General features: G+C 43.2%; 1 protein-coding gene across 1 annotated transcript; it reads left to right on the top strand.

Moving 5' to 3' along the window:
* Window positions 1-1,393: 1,393 nt before the first annotated feature.
* Window positions 1,394-14,085, top strand: LOC310870982 (phosphoglucomutase-1-like). Its single transcript, XM_083782397.1, has 11 exons — window positions 1,394-1,748; window positions 3,488-3,650; window positions 4,312-4,458; window positions 4,801-4,923; window positions 8,921-9,111; window positions 9,671-9,825; window positions 10,569-10,684; window positions 11,033-11,168; window positions 11,967-12,150; window positions 12,499-12,627; window positions 13,401-14,085. Exons 1-11 carry the CDS (start codon window positions 1,485-1,487, stop codon window positions 13,488-13,490), a joined length of 1,698 nt encoding a protein of 565 aa, XP_083638523.1. The 5' UTR covers window positions 1,394-1,484; the 3' UTR covers window positions 13,491-14,085.
* Window positions 14,086-14,138: the final 53 nt, after the last annotated feature.

Raw genomic sequence — 14,138 nt, 5'->3', positions numbered from 1 at the left:
GTCTTGTTTAAGAATCTGTCAAAACATCTACATCTAAGGTTATGTTATCATCTTGTGTTTAGCCTAAATTATTTAGTACTCACACCTTTTGGGGATTTTTTTGTACATCTGCACATACTGTACATGAAAGTTGTCTTCTGCATTTACCCATCCTAACTACAGTATGAGTAGTGAGCACTATTAGTATACTGTAGAGCTCGGAGAGCAGTTATGTTTTGCTCAGGACACTTTTAGGATACCACTTTCAACCTAGTATCCTAAAAACAAACTTCTAAGGCCACATACTTCTGTCTCATATGAATCGTGCCTGTCCACACCAAACACAAACACATTTATTTTAAAAGAAGAAAAAACAACTGTACTGGGCAGCTCCTAAATGTAAATGTGTGCAACTGTGTTCTCAGAAGGATCATCCATGTCTAGAGAATCTACCCTGGACAAATAAAGCTTAAAAAGAAAAAGAAAGATATCTGATATGGGGCTGGGGGGGGGTCATCACAGCACAGCTGCAGCCACACATGCACGCACAAAGAATACTACCATAGCACTTCAGTAGGCCTGCTTTCACCCAGAAACACATGCACACACATGCTCTACGCACCCTTCATTTTTACAGCCTATGGCACGCACGCACTCACTCAACGTATGCACACGCACGCACACACAGACACACAGATTGCTACCTCAATAGGCACACTTCCACACTTCCACACATACATACATACACACATACTAGATGCATGCCTGTATACACACACGCGCACACACACACGCACACGCACGCACGCACGCACGCACGCACACACACACACACACACACACACACACACACACACGCACAGGCCGTGGCCCGTGACAGTGATCTTCCTGCACATGTGCAAAGGAGCGTCTTCAGTTACTGTGTGCTGCCTGTGCACTCTGCACACACACATTAGCACACAGTCAAATGCCTCAGTGTTAAATGATCTCAGAGTGTGAAAAGGGACCCAAATGGACCCATGTAAAGATCCATTTGAGTCCCTGCCCTGCTTCACACATTTTTTTCTACCCTCATGCACGTTTGTGGGGGGCTTTTTAGCCTTTTTATTGATAGATATACAGTAGCTTGACAGGAAACAGGGAGAGAGATGGGGGGGAGACACACAGCAAAGTTCATCAGGACTCAAACCCGGGACACACTGTCATGCTGGATTACCAGCCAAGGGGCCTGAGGACCACTAGGCCGGCCCAGGCCACCCTCTTGCACTTTCTGAGTTCAATTACCACCGAGGACTTTACTGTGTACCAAAGGTTATTTTGGGCTTCATAACTGCCCCTCTGTTTGTGGGAGGAGCGAGATGTTTCCCTCTCGTTCCCTTCACAGCAATATAGTCATTCTCCCTCTCAACTGAGAGGGACCTGCAGGCCACTCTGTCTCTCTCCCTGGTCTCTCTCTCTCTCTCTGTCTGTCATTTCAAAGCTTCCGTTGTGGGGCGAAACGAAGGATGATGGACGACAGCCCCCTCCAGGTGCTGACGGTCCCCACGGCCCCCTACCCGGACCAGAGGCCCACCACGGCCGGAGGCCTGCGGAGGAGGGTCTACGTCTTCCAGTCCCGGAGGAACTACCTGCACAACTTCATCCAGAGCGTCTTCTCCTCCATCGACCTGCGCGACCGCCAGGGCTCCACGGTGGTGGTGGGCGGCGACGGGCGCTTCTTCAACCGAACCGCCATCGAGGTCATCGTGCAGATGGCAGCTGCCAACGGGGTCAGTGTCACCAACCGTGTCACCACGCCTTGGTGTGTTGGCGTGTGCTTTGCCCCTGTGTGTGTGCCGCTGTGAGTGTTTGTGGGGGGGGGGGGGGGGGGGGGGGGGGTGTTTGTGCATACCGTCCACACGTGCAGGTGTTTATGTGGTCTTGCATGTGTCATTGTGCAAATGTTTTGCTTGTGTGTGTGTGTGTGTGTGTGTGTGTGTTTGTCGGCCTGTGCGCTTGTGTGTGTGTGTGTGTGTGTGTGTGTGTGTGTGTGTGTGTGTGTGTGTGTCTGTGTGTGTGTGTGTGTGGATGTGTACACACACAGCCCTAGTGACATGTCGTCCAGATGAGTTCCAGTGCGGTGACGGTTCATGTATTCACGGTGTTCACGGTGTGTGTGTTCAGTAGCATGCAGTGTCAGTGTCACCTGCCCCTGTCATCTGTTGTAGGTGTTTCCCTTGTGTTGTGGTGGGTCTTCCTCGGGGCATGTAAACACACACACACACACACACACACACACACACTATTAATAAAGCGTGTCTAATTACATGCCAAAGGTCCATCCTACTAACATAGAACAAAACGTTTATCAGTGGTTCCTAACCTTGGTGGCCTACTGTAATTAAATGGAAATTACATTTCTTTCATTATGTGTTATACGTGATTCAGTGATTATCATAGAAACCAGTTGAAAAAACCAAGTGAAAACAATTGTTCCGTGTTCACAGTATACAGTAGCACTTTGTCGTGAAGCACTTTGTGACTGATGTCTATGTGAAATGTGCTCTATAAATAAAATGTACTTACTTACTTACTTACTTACTTACTTACTTACTTACTTACATAGGGTCACAGGCTTTCAACAATGATTTCAAGTTATAGATGGTGGCAGATTGCCTTTTTCTAGAGCTGACTTGAAATAATAAGCAGCATATCGTGGAGATTGTATCTGTAAAAAAAAAAGAGATTGTATCTGTATTATCTCCATATCTTTATCTTTTTTGAATGATAATTTTCTTATGAATGAATGCTCAATTGTATGCTCCACTGTATGACAGTGTCCAGCAAACGTAGTGAAAAGAGTCGATCCAAGCTCACAATGGCGATGCGTTGTGAGTTTGTAATGACATAACCAAAATAGGGACGACACCAGAGGCAGCCAGAGCTTAATGGCTAGAGAGTCTGCCTGGGAAATAGAAGGTCCCTAGTTCACCCCCCGGCGTGTGAAGTGCCCCTGAGCAGTAAAATTATCCCCTACTCCTCGGGTGCTTAGTAGTTATTTAAATGTGTATGTGCATGTGCATGTGCTACTGTGTCAAAGAAAGTCTGTATGAATAAATATTTATCCAATGAAAATGACTAACAATAGCTTGTTACTAAATAATAACTAACTTGGATCACTTATTTTTTTTTATTTTTTTAAGCAATATCGACAAAAAAGGAATGAAAAGCAATGCAATGGTACCACAACAAACACTGTGATAATTGTAAAAGACAGACAACCACTGTTCTAGAAGATGGCTCCGGGCTGCTCCTGCTTGGCCGTTCTGTCTGGAAATAGAAGTGTATGAAACTTGTGTAGTTGTTGTCCCACTGCCAATGCCATTAATGTGTTCCCTGAGGTGCTCGCGGGGCTTAATTTAGAGAGCTTAGAGATGCTTTCGCTGATGGGGGGTATATTTAGAGGGATTTAAAGTGAGTTACACATGATGGCATCTGCACTTAACGCCGTGGGCCGCTTTTTTTTCAGGTGGGCCGACTGATCATCGGCCACCAGGGGATCATGTCCACGCCGGCCGTTTCCTGTGTGATTAGGAAGCACAAAGCCATCGGTGGCATCATCCTCACCGCCAGCCACAATCCCGGCGGTCCCGACGGAGACTTTGGCATCAAGTTCAACACCGCCAACGGAGGTATATAGATGTAACCCGAGTGCAGGAAGCAAGCGGTGGCGAATTTGGCAACTGCAGAGTGCAAAATAGTGTTACGAGAGAAGACTAGACATTTCACAAGGCGCGGAGAGCCGTGCACGGCCTTATCCAGACATGACACATGCACACTACTGAAATACCACACTAACTTTTTACTGTTATGTGACCAGTGCTGACTGTTGTCCTCACAACGTCCTCCTTTAACCCATTAAAACCTGGAAAGCATAATTGTGTCATTTTCGAGCTACGTGTGTCATATGTGTCATTTTAGCTATGTGTATTATAGTGTATGTGTCACTTATTTTTCCCCCTCAAAAATAGAACATATTAGCTTGTAGATCTGCTATTTTAGAAAAATCGTGAGAATTTGTGCAAATGATATACTGTATATATACTTTTAAAGCAAACCTTTTTCTTTTCACTTAAATCTTTGATTTTGGGGGTCCCTGGAACAAAATATTTCAAGATGGGGGTCCTTGACATGAAAAAGTTTGAGAAGCACTGATATGAATAAAAAAAAAAACTAAATAAGTACTAATTTATAGAAGACCTTTTGAATCGTATCTGCATATTTGCCTCTGAGATAGTAGAAGCAAATGTAAATACTCCACGTGTCCTTCTGCCGGGTGTTGCTGGTATCTAGGACCAGCCCAGGAGGCCGTCACAAACAAGATGTTTCAGATCAGCAGGAGCCTGGAGGAGTTTGCCATCTGCCCAGGGCTCAGAGTGGATCTGTCAACATTGGGCGGACAGCAGTTCGACCTGGAGAATAAGTTCAAACCCTTCACTGGTGAATGGCTACCATGTGCACGCACGCACGCACGCACGCAACCACTTTTAAAGTAACCACTTTAAACTTGGGATAGCTATTTTGGTCATGATGTGAAGAATTTTCAAAAATCTACAAGTTCACAACCTGCTGTGATCCGAAAATCTGCTATTTTCTTGATTTTTTTTCTTCAAATACCTACTGCATGTGCTCAATTATAATCAATAGTAAAATGATATGATATGTCAAGCCCGTCCCTGAATGTGACATTTATGCCACTATAACCTAAACACTCGATAATTGTGAAGACTAAAGCCTAGGACGTACATGTAAATCCTTCTTTTTGTTTGTGCTCATTCCAAGTGGAGATGGTAGACTCTGTAGAATCCTATGCCAATCTGATGAGAAACATCTTTGACTTTGCTGCTCTGAAGGAGCTGCTGTCTGGCCAGAGCTACAAGATACGACTAGACGCCATGCATGGAGGTGAGAGTATTCAACACTTTGAGCTTGTAGATCTATGTTGCCTATTATTGAATAGGCAACATAAATGTATAAGTAAGCCTTGCCATACGGCAAACTCCCGTTTCTGTATCCGCTGCAGAACTGTACTGTAGCGTGAGGCAGATTGATGTAGATTTATGTAGTATGAAGTACATCCCCTGGTATGTCGCCTGGGATTTACCCCAATCCAACCCTTGATGCTGAGTGCCAAGCAGGGAGGCACTGGGTCCAGTCTTTGGTATGACCATATAGTCTTACACCAACATGATCACTATTATTACTATAAATGTATGGCTTTAAAAAAGGTCATTCTAGCTCAGGTGGATGGCAGAGCCCACAGCACAACTATAACGCTGACAGTGGTGATTTATAGTAGACAGTTATCGTGCTTGGTGTGGACAGCTTTTACTTCATGTATTCAGTGCATCTTGCCAAGAAAACTCCCTGAACAGAAGTGCTTATCTCTTACAGAGATTCTTTGGCGTGGTCTGAAAGAGGTAGCTACTGTATCTATAAGAGGGTGTATCTGTCTGTCCAAAACTAATCTGGCAAACAGCTCAGTGCCAGCACCAGATTACCACCAGATTATGTGCACACTCACTATAGACTAACGTAGAATCCTACACATTTTTGTTAACATTATGTTCTAAACTTTTTGAAATATAGAGTACCGAAGTCCTGATGTCACTTTCTCATCCCTTAGTATTTTCTTTATGGAAAATAACATTGTTCATCTTCCAATTGTCTCATAGGAATTGTGGTCCAAAAAGAAACATACTATCCCGGCGATAATGTCAGGGACGTGGCTCTGTATAGTTTACGATAGTCAGTCATTCTATTTGATACAGTATGTTTCTGACAAAATTTGAATGAATTCGCCGGCGGTGACATTAGCATTTTCTCGCCATCAGAGTCAAACCACCGTGCCCATTTGTTTATTTTTGGAACATGGCCCGATATTAAAGATGTCTATGGGACAAAACGTGACCCAGTTAGGATGTATACATTTCGTCAGACTTAGGTGCTCTATGGGGCTCTGATTGTTCAAATTTGGTCGAATCAGCCTGAAACCTTGCCCAAATATGGAGTCATATGTCATAGAAACGTCATAGATGGGCCACGTACACAGGAGTGGACTGCAACAAATCCCAAAGCCACATGAAACCAGTTCCAAGTTATAGGAACCAGTCTTGTTATTATATTTGTAGCCCCTAATAAGCACCTACATTTTCACAACACTTTGACATCGGGACACATCCACTTGTTTGCAATCGAGGAAATTCCAATCCCTTCCAGAAAGCCAGACGTCACAATGTGTTGTTTTGTAGGTGACGTTAAGTCGTGGGTGTTCATGATGCAAACATTCGTCACTTGTTTGTCGGGAATCTTTGCTAAGTCAAAAGCGAAGGTCAAGTCAGGGTGAAAACACGTTGTGTTTACCCAGTGGAAAAGTGCTAATCCATGCCACTAAAGCTCGTTATGCAACGTTCATGGCAACGATAAAGAGGGGAAGATTGTGATATAGAAACCGAATAAGGTTTTCAGCTGTTCTAGTCCCGAGTGTTTGTTACAGTATATGACCCAAGTCTTTGAGACGAGAATGTGGTAATAGAAGCCGTCGTAGGGAGTGATGAGGTTTCTGAATTCAAACTGTTCCCAGGGCCTTTAGTGTATCCCCTAGTGTGATAACACTGAAACCAGATGCAGGATGCACACACACACACACACACACACACACACACACACACACACACACACACACACACACACACACACACACACACACAATACCCCCCCCTCCCTGTGAAAAGTCGAGTATGGACATGTATTGATTTTGGCATGTTCCTTATTCTAACAAGACACCAAACATTCATATCACATGTACCAGTATCTCTCTCTCTCTCTCTCTCTCTCTCTTTCTCTCTCTCTCTCTCTCTCTCTCTCTCTCTCTCTCTCTCTCTCTCTCTCTCTCTCTCATGGGATTAGGTGATTAGCAGGCCATCAATTCCACACCAGTATGTTTATGGCTCTTGCAATATTTTGACTTTGCATGCTGTCAATCAAGTTATTTCTGGTAAGGTTATCATGATCTCTTGTTCGTGATGTGATCACATTTTTCTTGACCTCTTTTAAAAAGTAGAACACGCACATCCGATCTAGTAAACAGGTGCAGGACAGTCTCAAGGTAAAATAAGGCCGCTGTCTCCCTCTCCAATCTTTGGCTACCGATAGTTACCGTAGATACAGGAAGTAACCAGGTGTTTCAGGTTGAGAATGAAGCAACTATGTACTATAGGTGTGTAGTTTGAGAAAAGGCAGCTAGCTCTCTCTTATTGTAACCATAATACACCATTCATATAGTATTTTAGCTGAGCAGGATTTCCCCCTTTGAAATAGCATTTAACTTATTCTAAACTTATCCTATTCAATCAGCTGTTGTTAGACAACCAACTTGCAATTCTAGCACAGTCCCTCCGGGATATGGGATATAAACAGCTAACAGTGTGCAACAAACCTGGCAGTACTTCCTGGTAAGATATGGATATGTGGTTATTATTGACATTTGAGACTCTGCTATTCATATATGATATTCATTACGCAATGATAAAGTGAAGTGAAGTGAGGCATCAACTATATGAATATTAAATATATATAATAATAATAATAATTAAAGTGTCCGCCCTGAGACTGAGGTGTCAGGGTACCCAATGCTTCCTTGCTTGGCACTCAGCAGGTTGGATTGGGGATAGGTCCCTGCGACATACTAGCATCATGTCCAGGGGATGTACTGTACTTGTACATCAAGCTGCCTCGCGCTATGGAAACAGGAGATTGGCTTCTGACATACAGTATGGGCCACATGGCTCTGGAGACGGATGGAACTGTTTGATCCCAACTATAACGGTTGATTAATTGTTTTGATGCTAAATATATCTTTGCATATTTCACATTTTCCTCACGGTTTATTCATCACAAGTTCAATGTGCCTTAATGCGTGAGACAAATCTCCACAGCGTAGGCAAGGCAAGGCAGAGGGGCTGCATAATCAAATCCTTGCATTGACAACCTGGCAGCTTGTGGGCATGTTGACTGGTGTGGTTTCCTGTGGAAATAAATAGCCATAAATAGCCATCTTTATACATATTTCACCAAAAGTACTTAACAAGAACAAACAAAGTCGACTGAAAGAAAACCTTTTTAACTACGACCTGTTTCTTGATGTCACACACGTAGCGGTATGAGCTGTGATTGTTCTACTGTACTTTGGAGTGACAAAAACATAATATGTAGTGCATACATACATACACATACATACATACATACATACATACATACTGCATACATACATACAGTACATATTTACATATATAATTGCGTTGTACTACATAACCAATACTACATATGCGGTCTAGCTTAAACTTGGACTCAGGGGGGTGGACGCCTCTGCCTTGCATAGTCCCCAGTGAATAGGCAGTTGGCCCTTCACTGGTAACCCTATTTTGGACTCATTTTAAATATATGAAGGTATTGCGGGCAGGGATTTTTACCAAAAAGCCCCCCCTTTTAAAATACATACACACATACATACCTACATAAATACATTTCAGAAGTTTTAGCAGTTTTTAAGGACCCACTTTTAGGCCAGTGCACCAGAGCAAACTCTTGCCTTTTTTTAAACCCTACCCATTCTAACCAAATACATACATACATACATACATACATACATACATACATACATACATACAGTACATATTTACAATGTAGGCATTCAGAATATGCCTGCTGTTCTATAAAAGAGAGTGCACACTTAAAACCTAAAGGCTTGTACCACAAGCTCTGATGCCTGACATCGAGTCCACAGTTCGATTAGCGGCCCGACAAAGTCAAGAAAACCCCCAAAACAAAACAAAAAAGGTTCTCTTCCTCTTCAAGGAAAGGTCTCGATGTAGTTCTCTGTCTGATCTCTTTTGTTCCCCAGTGTTGGGACCCTATGTGAGAAGGATCATTTGCGAGGAGCTGGGCTCCCCTGCTAACTCTGCAGTCAACTGTGTCCCCATGGAGGACTTTGGGGGCCTACACCCGGACCCCAACCTCATCTACGCTGCAGACCTGGTGGAAGCCATGAGGGAGGGACCATATGATTTTGGTGCAGCGTTTGATGCTGACGGGGTATGTGCAGATAAGCTCTATTTATCATAACTCTAAAAGGCACAAAACATTTTAAAACAATTTTACATTTTTAAGCTTAAAGCTGCAATCCATAAATGTCACTTCCTACCTGGGATTGGAACCTGGGGCCTCACATGAGACAGTGCTGAAATCTTTACTGTAGTGCTACAATATAGAGACTCAGAGCAAATTTGGGCAGATCATTCCATTTGATTTTCATTTAATAGTCAACCAGTAGTGGCACTGGTCCTACACGGAAATTGGATCTAAATGTTGCAATAGAAGACCAAATACAACAAGTTGTGTTAGTTATACTGATTTTATTAAATTTAAAAATACATTTTATTCACTTTCAACATGTATAGATTGCGGTTTTATTTAACAAAATTATTTACTCTAGACTAAACTGAAAGAGAACCCGCACTAAACTAAACTGTCCCTATAACTATCTGGATACAATGGTCAATTGGACACTTAGTAATATCCTATATAAAGGGTCAAAGGTCATGAACTGGAGTTGAACCCGGGCCTTCTGATCACTGTCTGCCTGGCTTTCTAGGACCGAAACATGATCCTGGGGAAGCATGGCTTCTTGGTCACCCCATCTGACTCGGTGGCTGTGATCGCTGCCAATATCTTCTGCATCCCTTACTTCCAGCAGACGGGGGTGAGAGGTTTCGCTCGCAGCATGCCCACCAGCGCAGCCTTAGACAAGTAAGGCCTCGGCCTGTCATCTCACCTTATTGTCACTTTGTCAAAGCCGACAAGAAGTGCTGCTATTTATTCATTTCTTTCTTTCTTTACATACGGTATATATTTTTACATTTTCTTTTACAGTAATGTTATATTATCGAAACAATCTTGCCAATGGTGCCAATTATTTAGGGTCGGGGTCACTGCTATAGATGGCAGCCGTATACAGGTGTTACCAGTGATACTCGTTAACCACTTAAAGATGCTGACAGGTGGTTATGACTAAAACCCTTTTTCTGTTTTATAATAATTTCTGTTAATTAGTACTTAGTATACTGTAATTACATGTTTAATATTTGTAACAAACCAAACAGCGTGAAAATCAGTTGTGAATTTGTCGAGTTATGATAATTTTAATAGTGGAGAGAGACCTGGATAATATGGCGGCCGCGATGATGCATTGCTCCAAAGAACAGCAGCGGCCAATAAGATATCAATGTGTATAGCCTATACATCTACGATCCAACCAGCACAATAGCAGCATCCTGACTCTTTTGAGTCTTAATTTGTAACATTGTGATCACCTGTGAAAGAAGTGACATAGCCTATAGCCTGTTTTCAAATCTACATGGACTTTAGAGATGCTACGTAGTCCAAGGTTGTCCATTTGAAGATGTTACAGTTTCAGACGACATTGTTTTATCACTGTTTGTGTTGATATTTTGAGCTCTTCTTTGAATGCTGTTTCTGTGTATTTCCTGTAGAGTAGCCAAGGCAACAAAAATAGAGCTCTATGAAACTCCCACTGGGTGGAAGTTCTTTGGGAGCCTAATGGACGCTGGCCGACTGTCCTTGTGTGGAGAGGAGAGTTTCGGCACAGGTAGCTCTTCAGTGAGTGAAACGGACTACAGAAATCACTTTGAAATCGTAAATCATTTTAAAACTTGATATCTCTTACTTTAAGCGGGAGAGTCAAATCTCTTGGCTATACTTAAGTTAAAACATAAAACGTAAGTTAAAAGTTGAAATGAAAAGTTCAGCTGCAGTTTCTTTTCATAGATGTCGAGGACTTGAGGGTTCACAGAAAATTCTGCCTTCTCTTGGCTTGAATTCCCCAATATAATTTGTCTGACACTGATTACGAATGATGTTAAGTTGAATCAATAATTTGTCTGGAGGGTTTTACAGTCATCTTGATTAAAACTCTGCCCCTGTACCACCCTGACAGGTGGAGACCATATTCGTGAAAAGGATGGGCTTTGGGCCGTGCTGGCATGGCTGTCCATCCTGGCCACTAGGCGGCAGAGTGTCGAGGATATTATGAGGGACCACTGGCTAAAATATGGCAGAAATTACTACACCAGGTATTTAAAAGCATCAGGCCTGTTAAGCCTCAGTTAGACTTGGTTATGTGCAGGTGTCGTACACTGAAAATAGCTCACAGCACATTAGGTTTTACCACTGCTACTCCAGCTGACTGATTGACAGAAGGACGGACAGACAGACAGACAGACAGACAGACAGACAGACAGACAGTGTGTGTGTGTGTGTGTGTGTGTGTGTGTGTGTGTGTGTGTGTGTGTGTGTGTGTGTGTGTGTGTGTGGGTGTGTGTGTGTGTGTGTGTGTGTGTGTGTGTGTGTGTGTGTGTGTGTGTGTGTGTGTGTGTGTGTGTGTGTGTGTGTGTGTGTGTGTGTGTGTGAGTGCGTGTGCGTCCGCGCACGTGTGCCTGTGTGTGTGTGTGTGTGTTCACAGTCTTAAGGTTCACACTTTATACACAGATTAACACAGAGTTTGATAGATACTGTATGTCATCAAGACAATGCATTTTATTGGTATAGCAGATTCCATACACAGTGCTAAAGCATTTGAAGGCATGCCATAAAAGATAAGGATTTAGCTGACATCTAGTGGCCAAACTATGCTGTTGCACATTGTTAAAACAATTGAACTGCCTTGCCTGTCAGTATAGTATTGTTTACTTTACTTAATGTTGGTGCTATGTCTGCTATCATAATAGTTCAGCAATTTAAAAAAGCAATACTCTAAACTCTAATGAGAAATGATAATATAACATACATTGGATGGCATGGAAGTGAGTCCAGCACACATTTTCAATGTTAATGCTGTTGTGATTTTTGTCACTGTCATCGCCCCAACCAAGATATGACTACGAGGATGTAGACCTGGACGCAGCCTTCGAAATGATGGAATACTTGGAAAACACAATAGTGGACAAGTCCTTTGCAGGACAGAGGTTTGCCGTGGGCGACACAATCTACCAGGTGGAGAAAGCAGACAATTTTGAATACACAGACCCAGTGGACAGCACCATCACAAGGAACCAGGTACGGGATGGACAGACAGACAGACAGACAGACAGACAGACAGACAGACAGACAGACAGACAGACAGACAGACAGACAGACAGACAGACAGACAGACAGACAGACAGATATTTAGTTTCCCCAAGAATAGGAATGCTGGGGTTCAAGTGGTTAACAAAGGCGCTTCTGGTTTCATCTGTCAATTCTTCTAACCCATGCTAGTTGACAGTCTTATATTGTACACTGAAGGAGGAACTTGCTCTGAAACGCACAGCCAATTCAATGATAAAAAAGGCAATACAATGATAAAAAAAGAGAAGAAAATAATGATGTTTTCATTGTCTTATGTTTTATTTTATTTTACTGTAGGGCCTTCGGATAATCTTCACAGATGGATCTCGGATCATCTACAGACTCAGTGGGACAGGAAGCGTCGGGGCAACTGTTCGGATCTACATCGACAGCTACGAGAAGGTGGACATCTCCCAAGACACACAGGTAGTATCTAGAGTAGACTCTAGACTAACTCAGTGGACATCTCCCAAGACACACAGGTAGTGTCTAGACTTTAGACTAACTCAGTGGACATCTCCCAAGACACACAGGTAGTGTCTAGACTCTAGACTAACTAAGTGGACATCTCCCAAGACACACAGGTAGTGTCTAGACTTTAGACTAACTCAGTGGACATCTCCCAAGACACACAGGTAGTGTCTAGACTCTAGACTAACTCAGTGGACATCTCCCAAGACACACAGGTAGTGTCTAGACTCTAGACTAACTAAGTGGACATCTCCCAAGACACACAGGTAGTGTCTAGACTTTAGACTAACTCAGTGGACATCTCCCAAGACACACAGGTCGTGTCTAGACTCTAGACTAACTCAGTGGTTCTCAAACCATTTCATTTCATGGAGTTTGGTGTGCATTAGGCCACAGACCCCCATAGCTCTGAGAGTGTATTACAAATGAAACCAAATGGACCTGTGACGATCCATTTGGTTCCATTTAAGGGCCTGTTTGGTTCCATTTGTATACACTCACTATAAATCACAATATAGTCTATACTCTGCCTATATTCAAAATTTTACCTGGGTAAAAGTACAAAAGTACTGTCATCAAAAGAAATACTCAAGCAAAGTAAAAGTACCTCAAATATGTACAATAATTTTGTTCAGTACTCAAGCAAATGTACTTAGTGACTTTCCACCTCTGCTTGGCCCTACCGCTGTGAATGACTAAGCACAGTGTTGCGTCTGTGTTTGGAACAGGTGATGCTGGCACCCCTGGCGACCATCGCTCTGAAGATCTCTCAGCTTCATGCCAGGACGGGTCGAACAGGACCCTCAGTCATCACATGAGCTTTTATTTGCACCTAGATTTCACTCCAACATCCCAACTCTTCTGTCCATTTCTCCCTCATCCCTGTGAAAAGGCACAACGGTATTCAAATCGACAACCTGTAGTTTGCAGTGCAGGACAATGTAGACCACTGGTTCCCAAACTGGGGGTCCCCAATTATTTTGGGGGGGGTCTCCAGATGCCGCGGGTTCGGCTCCCGATCTCGACGGCCTTTCCTGCGTGTGTCCCCCCCCCCCCCCCCCCCCCATCTCTCTCCCCGTTTCCTGTCAGCCTACTGTCTATCCCTCTATAAAAAAGTATAAAATAAAGACGAAAGCCACAAAAAATTTGCCAAATTGTCTAATATTACGTAAGACAGAGATAACAAAACGAAAATAGACGATCTACATGCTCACAACGTCTCGCAGTGCGACGCGTTGTGAGCTTGTAGTTCGGCTATGTTCACATGTATCTGTGGAACCGAGTCGAACTAAAATGTAATGCCTACAAGTACAATTCCAATTGCTTGTTAGGGTGAGGGGTCCCTTTTGGGGGGGTCGCGGCCTGAAAAGTTTGTGAACCCCATTCACTGTATGTACCACAATAAACATATGCTTATTGTGTTGAGGTCTGGTTCATGAGTTGTTGTTTTGTAGTTGTTTTGTCTG

Source organism: Protomyctophum parallelum (assembly GCF_964188405.1).
Source record: "Protomyctophum parallelum genome assembly, chromosome: 14".
NCBI lineage: Eukaryota > Metazoa > Chordata > Actinopteri > Myctophiformes > Myctophidae > Protomyctophum > Protomyctophum parallelum.
This window is presented reverse-complemented; position numbering and strand designations above follow the sequence as displayed.